Source organism: Chlorocebus sabaeus, chromosome 1, assembly GCF_047675955.1.
Source record: "Chlorocebus sabaeus isolate Y175 chromosome 1, mChlSab1.0.hap1, whole genome shotgun sequence".
In the NCBI taxonomy this organism is placed as follows: Eukaryota; Metazoa; Chordata; class Mammalia; order Primates; family Cercopithecidae; genus Chlorocebus; species Chlorocebus sabaeus.
In genome coordinates, this window is record NC_132904.1 from 97,592,551 (window position 1) to 97,607,193 (window position 14,643).

Sequence of the window (14,643 nt, forward strand, 5' to 3'; positions counted from 1 at the left end):
ACTTATAATCCAAAATGTCTACCTCATATATAACTACATAATCATATTGTTTGCAACTTTTCTAATGAATTAAGAAACTAAATATCTTGCATTAAGTTATTTGAACTCACTCACTTGTATTAAGAAGTAACAATACTTTCATACAGAGGAACTCTTCTTGGGTAACTTGAAGCTTGACAAACTCCTGTGGGATCTGCCACATGGTAAGGCATAATGAATAGAATGATGATTCTTTCATCCGCTGTCTTGCACCACACACAATACACAAAAGAAAAAGCAACAGGAAAAAAAAATAGTGTCTCAGCCAGTTTAGGTAATTTATCAGGGAATATGATTTTGGTAATTACCTTACATATTATTGAGTATGACTACACTTTTAACAAACCAACACAATATTTGGAATTTTAAACATCTTCTAAACTTTTTACAATACTGAATTTTGGAGGTTAAGAAACCTTAAAATTAGAAAATTATATGAAATACACAGTGACCAAGATTAACATTGTTTCTCATTTTTATTATTACATTTTAAATACCTAAACCAAGAAAACAGAGCAGGGGTGTAGGAGTTGAGAATGTGGAGCTGAAGATTGCTCAGAAATGTTTTATTTATTCACAATTTATTTTCTATGAAAACATATAATTATATAATTTCGTGTGCAATTAAACAGAAGAAGTCAGTTCACAGAGCTTACCATATTTTGAACTTTTCTAGGGAAACATAATGATACAGAAAAGAGTAAAAGAGGACATTGGCAAGCATTAATGAATGGACAAAGTTAAACACAAGTGCTGAAGGCTGAGAAAATTTAATTAAGGCATTTTCTCAACCATGCGTTGTTTTATAATGTCCACATTAGTCAAATGAAGCTAGCAAAAATAATGAAAAGAAAACTAGATTTTGACTCAAAAGACAGAATGAATCTCACTGTCATTCAAATTATTTGGCAGATTATATAATTCTTCTGAGAGTCAGTTTTCTGAACTGTACAATGAAGAATGCTGATTTCTTAATTATCTCAAGGAATTGCTGGATAAAATATAATGAAACATGAAAATTATCTAAAACTGTAAAGACTTATAAAAATCTCCGTTATTTGGGATTTAAACATAAACTGGTCTTACTTTGTAAAACCACTGCTTTCAGTGTGAGTTATATACTTCTAAGTCAGCATTCACCATTAGAACAATATAAACATTACCATGAAAAGATGCTTATTCAGTTAAAGGTTATACGCAGAAAATTAATTAAAATTATTTAAATATAAAGCAAATTGAAATATTTATCTTTCAACTTTTAAAATAAACTATCAGTCTAATTTGTCATGTAAGAAGAAAGAGGTTTTTACTTTTTGAATGTAAGTCAATAACAAAAATATTTCTCATTTATTTTATGATTGTCATTAGTACCAAGCTACGAAATTTTAAATTGATAAATGAAACATTTAAGTTTATCTTTAAATATATTACTTGATACATTCTTGGTGTGTAAGAAATTTGGATTTGATACAACTATATTTTGAAACGAGAAAAAAGCTCCAAATATCAAATTACCATAAAATGACATTAATGCCATCATATCAAGAACACTAAATATGTGATCATCTATTGAAATACAACTTTCAAAATTATCCTATATGTACACTTATAATAACAAAAACAACAAAAGTTACTACTTACTCATTCAGTATTAGATCAGGTGCAAAATACAGCATCTGCCCACTGACGTGTTTGTAGGATCTCCATCCTAGACCAAACACCATTAAGCTCATCCAAGAATACTGAATGAGAGTTATCTGGTCATCAATATGTAAGTTTCGAAAACCTACAAAACAAATTTAAAAATACAGTGACCATAAAAATGACTGGATTATATAAAAAATGTTGAAAATACATATAAATCTGAAAATAGGTATAAGTAGGGTAATGTTTTCAATCTCAACATATTTTACAGTGAAAATCAGAAAACATTAATAAATAATACAGCCTAAAATATCAGCAACTTTGGAAGTCACTTAAAATCAGTCACTATGATTTAGCATTTCTGGGATTTTGCTAAGTGAATCCATTATCCATCCCTCATTCATGCAACACCCATTTAATGAGAACCATTCGTGTGCCAGGCACTGTATAAAAATGAAGATGAGTAAGACTCAATCCTAGCCTCAAAAGAAGATCACAACTCAACAGGAGAAACAAGCACATGAGTGCTGGGGTAGAGAAGGTTACAAGGGAGTACATCAGTCAATCTGGAGGGAAGTCAGGAAAAAATTTCCAGAAAAAAAGAGAAATAATGCCTGAATGGAATGTAATCAGTTTGTTAAATCTCAGTTCTTTGGGATTTAAACATAAATTGGTCTTACTTTGTAAAACTACTGCTTTCAGTTGTGTTATATCTAATTTTCTTTTAACAACCCTTAACTACGTCTTGGGTAGATTCCACAGTCATTAGGTCACTTGTGTTCTCTGAAACTTAATGCAGTCTTGTTTTAAACTTCCATGTGGCTTAAGAGATTTAGAATCTGTGTGTGTGTGTATTGGGGGGTGTGGTGTGAATGCTTTGGTCTTTCATCCTCTTTTAGGCTGTTCCATGGTGTTGGTGGCAGAAGGATGGCAAGGAAAGGGCAAATGAATCTTGACTTAATCATCCCAAGTCTCTCCATGTCTTCCCAATTCTCAAGGGAAGATCACCAACTCAACAGTGAGTAACTTAAACATGGGAGAAACAAAGATGTGTTTGGAGATGTAGGCTGGGTCAGATCATCCAAGGTCTTGCATGTCTACTAAGGAGCAATGGGAGTGACATAGCCTTGCAATGTAGATAGATCCTTTTTAGCTATGTGGTAGGTGGATTCAAGGGAATAAGCCTGGAGTTAGGGAGGACAGTTGCGAGATACTGTCAAAGCCCAGGTGAGAGATGATAAAAGCCTGAAGTAAGTCAACACATCGGAATTAAGAGGAGAGAGTGCATCAGAAAAATACTTAAGGGGAAAAATCAAAGACATTTGTCAACGATTGTAGGTAGATGGGAAGAAGAAGGAATCAAATACATCTTTCAGGATTTTTCTTGAACGGTAGAGGATGATAACAGCATTGCTGAGATAAAATAAAGGAGAAGAAACTTGCTAGGGAGAAAATAGTTTTGGATAGGATTCAGGGGTCAATATCCTGATATCAGCTGCACGTATGAATTAGAAGTATGGGGAGATATCTGGGCTAAAAATATTAATATAAACTTGAAAGTTATTTATATCTCAGTGTAGCTGAAACAATGAAAATGGATAATTTTTAAAATTAAAGGTATAGAGACAATGTTTTGCTGAGAACATCAACCACTTTCTAGAAAGGTATTTTAAAAACATCTATTTTCTCTAAAATTCCACGATGTTCTCACAAATAATCTGTTTCAAAAGTAAAACCGAAGCAAAACTTAATTCATTAGCTATCAAGAGCAAAAGAAAGTTATTTCATGACAATGTTAATCATGTCAAGGTAGGTAGCAAAAAAGAAGGCTCTTCTCTTCATACACTTCAGATTGTCCCATCTTCATGTGAATAGTAGAAAAATTGCTCTTCTCTTCTTAGAATTCCTTAGCCTCAATAAGACCAAACACGCAAATGCATATTTATAATAAGAGATGCCATAGTGAGCATTTACCTTTTACTGAGAAGGGATGCTATTCAGTGTCTAACTAAACTTCTTTTCTCCTTCCCACCTTTCCTTGCTCCCCTTCTCCCTCATTTCTTCCCTCACTCCCTCCTTTCTTCCTTCCCTGTCTCCCTCCCTTCCTTCCTTTCCTCTCCTTCTCCCTCACTGCTCTCTAGTACCTTCCTCCTTTCCTTCCCAACTTTCTTCCTCCCCTCCTTATTCCTCTGTGTGGACAGAGTTCCCCACTGGTTGTAGTTTTGTGAGAGCAAGTGCCCTACCTTCCTACTTTCCCACTGAGAAAGCTGGGTAAAGCTTCTCCTTCTCTGGGCTTGGGGCATAGGTTTGGCCCATGGAACATACTTTAACAGGAATTTGAATCAGAAAATACTAAAGCAAAGACAAATATATGACTATTTATTCTTGATGGTGGTGGTGTCCAGATAATGAGAACCAATGGGAGGATTTGTGATGCTTGCTTTTTAGCCCTTCAGATGTGCCTTGGCTTCTGTCCATATTCCAAGCTTGTCCTCTAGCTTCTATTCAGTGAACCCCTGGTGTCCTTTCAGTAAATTATTTTTTCCTTTTTCTTTTGTTTTTAAAAGGAGTTTTTGTTGTTGCTTGTGTGTTTTATAATTAACATAGTTGATTTTTATTACTGGCATCCAAGAATCCTGGTTTACTCAGGTGCAGAAAGACTAAGTAACCAGCCAAACATTTTTTTGGCTTGCAATTTTTATAATTTTTAAAATTTGCGTATGACTTAAATGTGTCTTCAAGTATAGGTCTACATAATAACTTTGAAAGAAAATTATAAAGCTCAACACAGTAAATATAATACATAAATGCTGCTTGTAAGTCAAATATTTAACAGACTACAAAAATGGGTAATTTTGTGATAAAATTTAGAATCATTTGACAAGAGATCAATGAATTGTCTTAATGTTTGAAGAGGATGCCTTTCTAAAGGGAGGCACATATAAACGTCCCTATTGCTGATCTGTCTTCACAAGTTGGAAGGAATTCAGGACAGAAGACCCAAGCTCCAGTCCTGGCTCTACCACTCACTAACAGCCACTTTGGAAACATCACTTATTATCATTGAATCTAAATTTCCTCATGAGTAAAATCACAATGACAATGATAACTAACTCAGTGAGTTGCTACGAGACAAATGGGATAATTATGCACATTGTAGAATACTATGGAGATATTTATTATTAGTCTATCAATGCAACAGAATTGTTCATTGGAGTGATACTGTATGAAATCCACCAGTCAGTCTAATGGGAAGTCTCTGATACTAAAACACAATGGCATTAAAAAAATGTTAGGAGGCATTTTATACATTATAGAACCTATAAGAACTAAAGTATAAATGTTAATAGTAGTGAAAAAATTCTGGAATACATATTTTCCAGAATATATATTTTATGTTGTTATATATAAGAAATTATATATTTCATATAATACAAAAAATGGGCTGGGCGCGGTGGCTCATGCCTGTAATCCCAGCACTTTGGGAGGCCAAGGTGGGCAGATCACGAGGTCAAGAGATTGAGACCATCCTAGTCAACATGGTAAAACCCTGTCTCTACTAAAAATACAAAAATTAGCTGGACATGGTGGCACACTCCTGTAGTTTCAGCTACTCGGGAAGCTGAGGCAGGAGAATGGCTTGAACCTGGGAGGCTGAGGTTGCAGTGAGCTGAGATCGTGCCACTGCACTCCAGCCTGGCGACAGAGCAAGATTCCATCTCAAAAAAAAAAAAAAAAAAAAAAGGCTCACAGAAAGTTACTTAGTTTTAATTAATCAGATGTATCAAAACATTAACCGAGAGTTTACAATAATCTCCACAAATACATTTATTATTCTCTATATCTTTCTCGGTGAACTTTATAACTTTCTAAAAAAAGTATAATATTTAAATATTTGACTTAACTATGCTATAATTTTTCACTTCAGGCATTTGTTTTATGTTAACCTTTGAATAGTTTTAAACATTTAAACATTTTAGAAAATTATATAACAATTAAATTGTTCTTTATCCAAAAACAGATCCTGTCCACATTGACATGTTCACATTCACTTTATCCTACTCCTACTTCTTGTTTTTGTCTTTTTGCTTTTTTCTTTGTTTTCACATTCTGGGACTAGAAATCCAGGCTTACTTTTATTTTATTACAACATTAAAGGCAAATATTATTATAATAACTTTAAATTTATAAAATTACCAATATTTATATCAGAAACTGTATTTCTGTTTGACAGAATGGAATAGAACTCAGAAAATAACCTTTATTTACTCCACCTTTTACAGTGCTTATCTGTGATAAATGTACAATGTTAAATTGACTTGAACATGCCTAGTATAGAAATGCTATTTTTTTCCTTATTAACTGTAATGTCATTCATTACTTTATGCTGAAACAAAGACGGGAACACTGAGATCAAATTCCCAATGATGATAATGATCAGGCAAACTTAGTACATTTGAGATGACCAAAATGAAAAACCTTCACATAGAGAAGTGATGGATTATCACTAATTGTGTTTAACAAATGTTAAAAAAAATATACTCTTTTCCTTTTAAGTGACTTGACCTGATAATTTCTGACAAAAGCCCTGTTACAGCTGTCCAATTTTAGCTTAAAGAATTAACAGAAAGTGTATAGTAAAGAGATGGCCGGGGCTGGGTGTGGTGGCTCATGCCCATGGTCTCAGTGCTACGGGAGGTGAGGCAGGAGAGTCACTTGAGGCCGGGAGTTGGAGACCAGCCAAGACCCAGTCTCTACAAACCAATTAAAAAAAGCCTGTCCAGGTGCTGTGGTGCATACCTGTAGTGCTGGGGAGGCTGAAGTTACTGGGGAGGCTGAAGCAAGAGGATGGCTTGAGCCTAGGAGTTCTAAGCTGCAGTGAGCTATAATCATGCCACTGCACTCCAGCCTGGGTGAGAGTGAGAGCCTATCTCAAGAAAAAAAAAAAAAAAAAAAAAAAAAAAAAAGACAGCTTGTATGACATACTAAGTTTCCCAATCTTACTCCCAGAGTTTTGATAAAATATGTAGGTTTTGGTTCTGTAAAAAATGTCATGTAATTGAAACAGATTATCTACAACAACAATAGCAGAGCATTAAATATCTCAGCACCTTCTGACACAAAGCATCAACTTTCATTTCAACAAGAATCAATGTTGAGAAGCACAAAGAAGCTTCAATACTACAAGTATAACCACCAACGTATGTTTGATGATTTATTCTGAATAAGAACTTAATGTCTAACAACTTAAGGTAGTATAATTCTTTGCATATCAATTCTGTAAATTAAATTTCTATAAATATTCTTTAAGAACCTATTTGGGAGGAAGCATTATACTTGCAATTGGGATCAAGATTAGAAAGATGCTGTTTCTGCCTTTAACACTATAGGCTTGTGAGACAGATAGAAAAGTAGAACACAATTGTAACTCAGAGTCATGGTGTTAGGGTTGACAAGCACAAACGAGACAAGGGAGGGTACAGGGTTTCCTCACCCAGTCTAGGAAGGCTCAGAGAAATCTTCCCAGAGGAAGTGACAAGTAATGCGAATCCTGAAAGACAGTTACAGGTCAGTCAAAGGAAGATGTGGGAAAAGAGATGGGCTGCCAGGTAGGAAAAATAATAGGCGCAAGAGAAGGAGGCTAGAATTTGATCAAACAGCATTTAGGGAACTATATCTTAGAGTCGTGTGAAGAGGAATGATGAGAGAGAACACCGCAAATCCAGGAGCCAGATCACAGAGAGCCCTTGCATATTGAGGCTATGGAGTTTGGATGCTATTTGGAAAAAGAAATGGAAAATATGATTGATTATAATTGTTTTAGAAAAATGATTCTGGGGGTAGAATAGAGGATCATTTGGGGACCATGTGAAATTGATGGTAATAGAATCAGTCAGGAGGCTGCAACATGAATCCAAGTAAAAAAAGATAAGGACCAAACTAAGGGAAGTCACAACAGAAGTAGCATGTATAATGCATCATATATTTAACAAGTGGAGTTGATAGAATTTGACAATTTATTGGATAAGAGGTGAAGGAGAAAGTGAGTCAAGGATGATACCAAGAATTCTGGCTGAGGTGCCATTTCAAGATATTGAAAAAGGCCTTAGGTTTATGGGGTCATGTTGACTTGGAAATCATCTGGGTGGAGTTGTGTAATAAGCAGTTGAAAGTTTAGTAGTTTTGTAGAGGGTCTGGCTAATACTACATATTTAGGAGTCATCACAATATAGTGGTAGTTGAAGACAAGACTATGAATGAGCTTATGCAGACTGTGTAGAATGAGAAATGACTGGAAAAGATAGAACTCAGAACACAAATTTATAGTGTGGGTGGAAGAACAAATCCACACAGGAGTCAGGAAGTATACATAGGGAGAGAAACATATCTACCTAGAAGCGAAGTAACAAATGCCTAAGCAAGAGTTTTAGCAAGAAATAGTTACTTTGCCAATAGTCCCAGATGTAGGTGAAACACATTAAGGGCTGGAAATATTCATCTGATTTGACAAGTAAAAATTTTTGTTGCCATTGGCAATCATAATTTCAGCGGAATAGGATGTGAGAAAAACAATTTTTTAGTCTTTATCAACACATTTATTAAGGCCTTTACTCTCAGTATGCTACTCTCATTTCTCTCTCACCATTTTTTTCTGGACAGCAATAATTTAATTTACTCTTCTGATTCGGGAAGGAAGAGAAAAAAATCCTTTGTCAAGATGCAATGACTGTCACTGACTCAAAAGTTGTTTTGGCATGCTTCAAAAGCAGAAAAACGAGGCAAAATACTGTTCCAATATTCTGATACTAATAATTGCAAGTAGTCTGGTGAAATGACACAAATAAATAAAGTATGTCCTAAAAAGTGCAAGGCTTAAAAATTTCAAAGCATTGACCTAAATGGAGTTTTCACTAAATTAACTGAAATATCAAGACAAAATTTGTGCAACAGAAATGTTTCCCTCATACCCCTTCTGTCACATCAATTTCACTGCAATGTATTGATGTACAGGATGAGGACAATTTAAAGGTGATACTGAATTGTGAATTAGTACTTTTAATTTAAACTCTAACATCTACAGTAATTTTTAAGACCATCCTTGATCAGCCTATAACTTACACCTCTAAGTTTACTTTCCATTATTCAGTTCAAAATAAATTTATTGTCAATGGTTTCTTAGCATTTGGGTGATTAAATTCCCTGAAGGCCAGTACTTACTGTAGCAGTGTCTGAGGGACCGTATGTACAAATGTGTTTTCTCAATCCGTAGCTACTAAAAGCTTTAATTCCTACCCTATGGGGAGACTGTATAAAATTTTTGATGTTACTAAGGGAACCCCACACTTGAAAATGTTGAGAACCATTAATATGCTGGTTTAATGCATTATTCACCAAACCTATCTCATGCTTTTCTTATTTCAGCCATACTGTTCCTTCTATCTAGAATGCTTTCTCTTATCATGATTTATCAGACTTGTTTCTCCTGCAAGATGCAGTTTAACTGACATTTTTGTCTCTGAAGTCTTCTTTAGTCCTTGAAGCCAAAATTGTTCTTCTGTCCCCCCCTTTCATTATATCTATATCTTATATCACTTTCACATAACACTATAGTTATTTGGGTATCTTCTCTCTCCCATTGGATTGAATTCTCCTTAATAGAGGGAGTATGTCTTGTTCATTAAAAAATTCAAATATAGTTTTGCTCTACATTTCAAATAAGCAAATATTGCCAACTGAAGCTACAGATAAAAGTCAATGTAAAATCATTCATTGGCAATGCATCCTAAGAAATGTTTTCTAAATGTGCTGACATAAGTTTAGAGCATCTTGCAAGTCTCTATTAAAGAAAATGGGGTGAAGCGCGGCGGGTCACGTTTGTAATTCCAGCACTTTGGGAGGCTGAGGCAGGCAGATCACTTGAGCCCAGGAGTTCAAGACCAGCCTGGGTAACACAGTTAAACCCAATTTCAACTAAAAATTAAAAAATTAGCCAAGGAAGGTGGAGCATGCCTGTAGTGTCCCAGCTACCAGCTAATCAGGTGGCTGAGGCGGTAGGATAACTTGAGCCCAAGAGGTCCGGGCTGCAATGAGCCAAGATCGTGCCACTGCGGTCCAGCCTGGGCAACAGAGTGACACCCTGTTTCAAAAAAAAAAAAAAAAGAAAAGAAAAGAAAAGAAAGAAAAAGAATATATTTGAAACATTTTTGAAGAAATATAAACTACCATTATTATAACAGATCCAAGATAATGGAAGAGTATAGACAAAGGAGAAATGAGAAAGCCCTGACCAGGCAATAAGAATTCTCAGGGCACTTGCAAATATATGCCTAGGTGTCTTCATAAATGCTGTCACCTTTGTTATGATGGTCATTCTGTATCAGATCTTAATGTGACTTCCTGAATACAGTTTCCTATTGTGAAAGAATGATCTGATCTGTTAATATATGTTCCTAGCAACATAAGTATTATGTATATTTATATTGTGTGTGTGCATGCGTGTGTGTGTGTGTGTGCGTGTGTCACTGTAAATAAGCGAGTTAGTTGACATTCTGGCTTATTAGTGAGGCTCACTTAAAAAAGTCTGTCTTCCGCAGACTTACATTGCACATGAGTGAGTGAATGAAATAAATTTATTTTCCATGCAAAACTGATGACCAGATGCTAGGATGTGCTGCACCAAAATTCATTCACACCATGAGCCCAGCCTTGTGGCTTTTCTTTCTATACCACTGTTTAATTATTAGATATTGAACACAGCAGGTACATAATAGACATTTATTGAGTGAATAAGGGAATAAAAACTGTAAGCTTATTTAAAGTCAATTGAAATCAGTTTTAAGTAGCTAATGATACTAAATTACTTTCTATACATGTATCCTTCCAAGTCCTTTCTCAGAGGTCAAATAGTCACTCTAGTTCACTGGCCATTTTCATAATTCAGTCAGTAGTGCTATTCCCAAAATGCAAACCATGAAAACATGGTTTTAAAAGTCCACAGGCCACAAGACACTTTGATAATCTCGATGTTTCCCTGTTTGCAATTAATGGAAACAGTATAGGTAATACTAGTGTTGCCATTATTCTGATTTACTGAACAAAAATTACATTTTGCAGCATTAAAAAAGTTGCCACCAAATTCAATGTAAGAGTTTTCTCTCATTCCTTTTTGAGGCTGTGTGGGGGTCAAAAATTCTGACAGATAACTGTTTCCAGTTAAAAAGGTCACTTAGCTTTTATCCAAAGTGAATAAGTCATCTTTTCAAGTATAACTGGTTATTTTCTAACGTTGCCAGCTGATGCTAGAATCTTTTTAAACAGTAAAGAACCTCCAAAATTGCAAACAAAAGGCATATAAACTATATCAACAAAAATCAAAGAAATCATATTTTCCAAATAATAGAACAATGGAGAAAAATTAAACACATGTTTAAACACTCATTTTTAAATAGAAAAAGTTCATCAATGCTATTGGGTTATTTTTATTTATTAAAGCTCTGTCAAGTTTGCTAACCACTATGTGATAAATCCTAAACATTCAGAATGTTCAAAAAATTATTATCTGTTTAAGGCCTTTTAGTGAGACTGAAGTCAGTAAGAATCTGGGCATTTTGATTTTTCTGTAAAATTACCTCATCTCCACTAGAACACTGAATTCCATTAACTTTTGTTAGTATGTATTTTTTTAAAAGATTCAACAAACAGATATCTATTTTTCTTTCTGTTTCATGTAATTGAATTTTCAGTAACAATTCATCTATTGTATTTCAAACCTTTCAAGTAGAATAATAACTGAGAGTTATATTAAGGCAAATTGGGAAGAAATTCTTTTTCTAAAAGAGCCATTGAATTTACTTGGGGACTAAAAGGACATAATATGTTTAATTCTTGATCAGATATTAGAAAAATAATTTGGTCTATAGCAGTACAAGGGTATTACTGATGTGAAGAGAATGTAGTTTTTTAAAAAGTTCTATTCCTAATTATTGGAGTAATGCCTTCACAAACAATTGCTATACATGTATTCTCCTGGCTCTGCAGTCTAAGATTTAACCAAATGAGAATTTCATCCTTGTTATTCTTTCAAGTACTTGGCTCCTACAGAGCTGTGGTGAGGGAGCAAAAATAGCTGATAAGTAAAGTGACTGAAATTCTTCTATGATGATATAATCCAAGTTCTCTCTGTTGCTGGGTGATATACTCCCTTTGGGTAAAAGTAGAGCAATAGTGACTAGAGATTCTTTTCTCTGTATGCTATTTTTTTTTAAAGTAATTTATGTTTAGGAATTTTGTTTTCTCCATTTACTTCTGATACTTTACTGTACTCTGAATACTATTTTGATTTGTTATATGACTTTATACATTGTTTTATTTTCAACCAAATAAGGTTGGTTGAATTAAGGTTTAGAATAGATGGGGCATTTATAAAAAATGGTCAATTTATCATTTCTGAGCTACCGCAATATCTGTGGTTGAACACGTAAACCTAAGCTATTTCTTATTAGCATAAGTTTAATGTATGCAATTTCTGACTCATCAATAAGACTCAATGTGTTCTCTATTTGTTTACATTTCTGCAACACATATTAGGGTCCCAAATACTTCGAACTGCTGAAACATATACTATCACACACTGTTTTATGTTGTAGTTAATTTACTGCATAGAGTGTTTTAACAATCTACTAATACAACAAACATAGTACATTTTTTATTACATGCTGTATATAAAAATTATTATTACCTGGCAATGATTTAGACCACTTGACTACTGAAAGAAGTTGCCTCTCGCCTAGTTGATTAAGACTTGTCAGCAAAGAACTGGAGGTGTCAGGTTTTGAGTTGTCATGTCCTGCATAGATCACATCTGGTTCAATGCTCACTAACAGGTTGATCAGTGGTGGAAAAAACTGTATGTCTTGACCTGGTGAAAAAGTGAATCTCTGGCTTAGGGCTTGGCTTTCATTTGGAATGCCCACTGGCTGTGGGAGAGCAACAGCGTCTAGTGCTCTCATAACTCTGACTTTATTGAACTTTTTAAATTTTCGACCTACAGAGAAGAAAAAAAAGGAGGTTCATGTAAATATATAGAAACTCCATATCCCAGTATAATATTATTTTTCCTAAATCTTAGAATCATCACATTACACATTTTAGCATCAATCGAATAAAATGAAATAGAATAAAATTAAAACATGTGACGCTTGATTAAAAAAAGTTTAGGCCTCAGACTTGGATTAAATAATTAATTACATCAACAATCACTGGGTGGGTGGGGTGTGGGTAATTATACCAGTATTCTGCAGGGGTTATGGAGCTGTGTAGGAGAAGATATGAAAAAAAAGACAAACAGTTTTAGTAGAGACTAAACTCGGTATTGGTCCATATTCTGACAGAACAGTCTTCCAAAAGCTAATGCTACAGAATACATTAACTGAAACTTAGTCTATAGTGGTTGTTAAATCTTCTTTGGGGCTTTATTCTTTTAAGAATATGTTAAAAGAAAAGCATTTGTTTGCCAGCCCCACAAAATCTTTTTATACAATTTCAGTGGGTTCATTGATATCTTAAAATCAATACAGCTCTACTTTTATGAGATCTAAGACTCAAAATTAATAAACCTTTTTCTAAATTAATGAAAGAGGAAGTTTACACTCATGCTGGTCAGATCACATTTGTATTTCTGGATGATTTCTAGAGTTTCTACTTTGATGAATTCTGATATGTTAGGGGAAAAAGATGGATGGTGAGATGAATAGAATCTGCTTTATGAGAAATGATTGAAGGAGAAAAAGATGCTTATTTGGGCTGCTGGTAGTTCACAGATGCCTTGAGGAGAATTAGAGGAAGTTCTGGTGATGTGATATCAGGCTGGATTCAGCCCCACTTGCTTTGTGCCAGGCAAGGGCTACTTATCAGTGTGAAGTGGCTGTTTAGCCAAGGGAAGGCTGACACCTGCAATTATCTAAGCAGAGGTTGCAGTCTGCTGGCTCTAGTATCTGATCATGCCCACAGATATGTTTTGTTTGGCTCAGACAATCCTGACCAGAATTATGAGACCATCCGTGAATTACTTAGGTGGCAACAATCTGTTAAAGCTTAGTTGCAATGGTTGCCTTTGGATGGGGCATGGGTATTCCAGTTTGTCCAGTTCCCTCCACAAACTGGTGGTACGCCAATGGTCTCTTTTCTTAAGTCTTGTCACTCTAGCCACTTATTTACCTGGTCTCTGTAAACATTTGTTTCTGAGATTTCTGAACTCAGGGTATTGTCATAAAGAAAAAAGATCATACTTGTTCTATAAAACCCCAAGGAATGGCCAGGCATGGTGGCTCATGCTTGTAATTCCAACACTTTAAGAGGCCGAGGTGGGCAGATTACCTGAGGTCAGAAGTTCGAGACCAGCCTGGCCAACATGGTGAAACCCTGCCTCTACTAAAAATACAAAAATTAGCTGGGTGTGGTGGTGGGCACCTGTAATCCCAGTTACTCCAGAGGCTGAGGCAGGAAAATCACTTGAACCCAAGAGGCAGAGGTTGCAGTGAGTCAAGATCATGCCATTGCACTCCAGCCTGGGTGACAAGGGAGAAACTCCATCTCCAAACAAACAAACAAAGAAAAACAAAAACAAACCAAAAAAAAAAAGCCCCGATGGGTTGAGCTAGAACTTGTAGGAGATGGGAAAACAAAACAATTGCCATGGTTAGAAACAAAGGGGATTCAAAATTATTTGCAGAGATCAAATGAGATTTCTGGGGGGAAGGAATGAGTCACAAAGGGAAGGGAAGGAACAGTTACGGAGTATATAGTATATGCCAGGAATTGTATGTGTGTGTGTGTGTGTTGTGTCTAAGGGAAGAAAATGTTAAGAAGAGGGCTAAAGCTTTCCTGTCCTTGACTATAATCTTCAACAAAGGCACCACTTGTTTGTCATCTTTATTTTCTCCAGTGTCTTTTGGCAATACA

At 35.1% G+C, this 14,643-nt stretch overlaps 1 protein-coding gene across 2 annotated transcripts in view; it reads right to left on the reverse strand.

Moving 5' to 3' along the window:
- PGR (progesterone receptor) overlaps positions 1–14,643 on the reverse strand; it is a 95,568-nt gene that overhangs the window by 16,581 nt on the left and 64,344 nt on the right. Inside the window, exons 4-6 of one of the 2 annotated variants that reach the window (XM_008020624.3) lie at positions 12,422–12,727; positions 1,681–1,825; positions 115–245 (exon numbers count right to left, since the gene is read on the reverse strand). In XM_008020624.3, coding sequence (XP_008018815.3) covers positions 115–245; positions 1,681–1,825; positions 12,422–12,727 — 582 coding nt within the window. The remainder of the gene's footprint in view (positions 1–114; positions 246–1,680; positions 1,826–12,421; positions 12,728–14,643) is intronic. The other variant, XM_008020625.3, reaches the window with a different exon arrangement.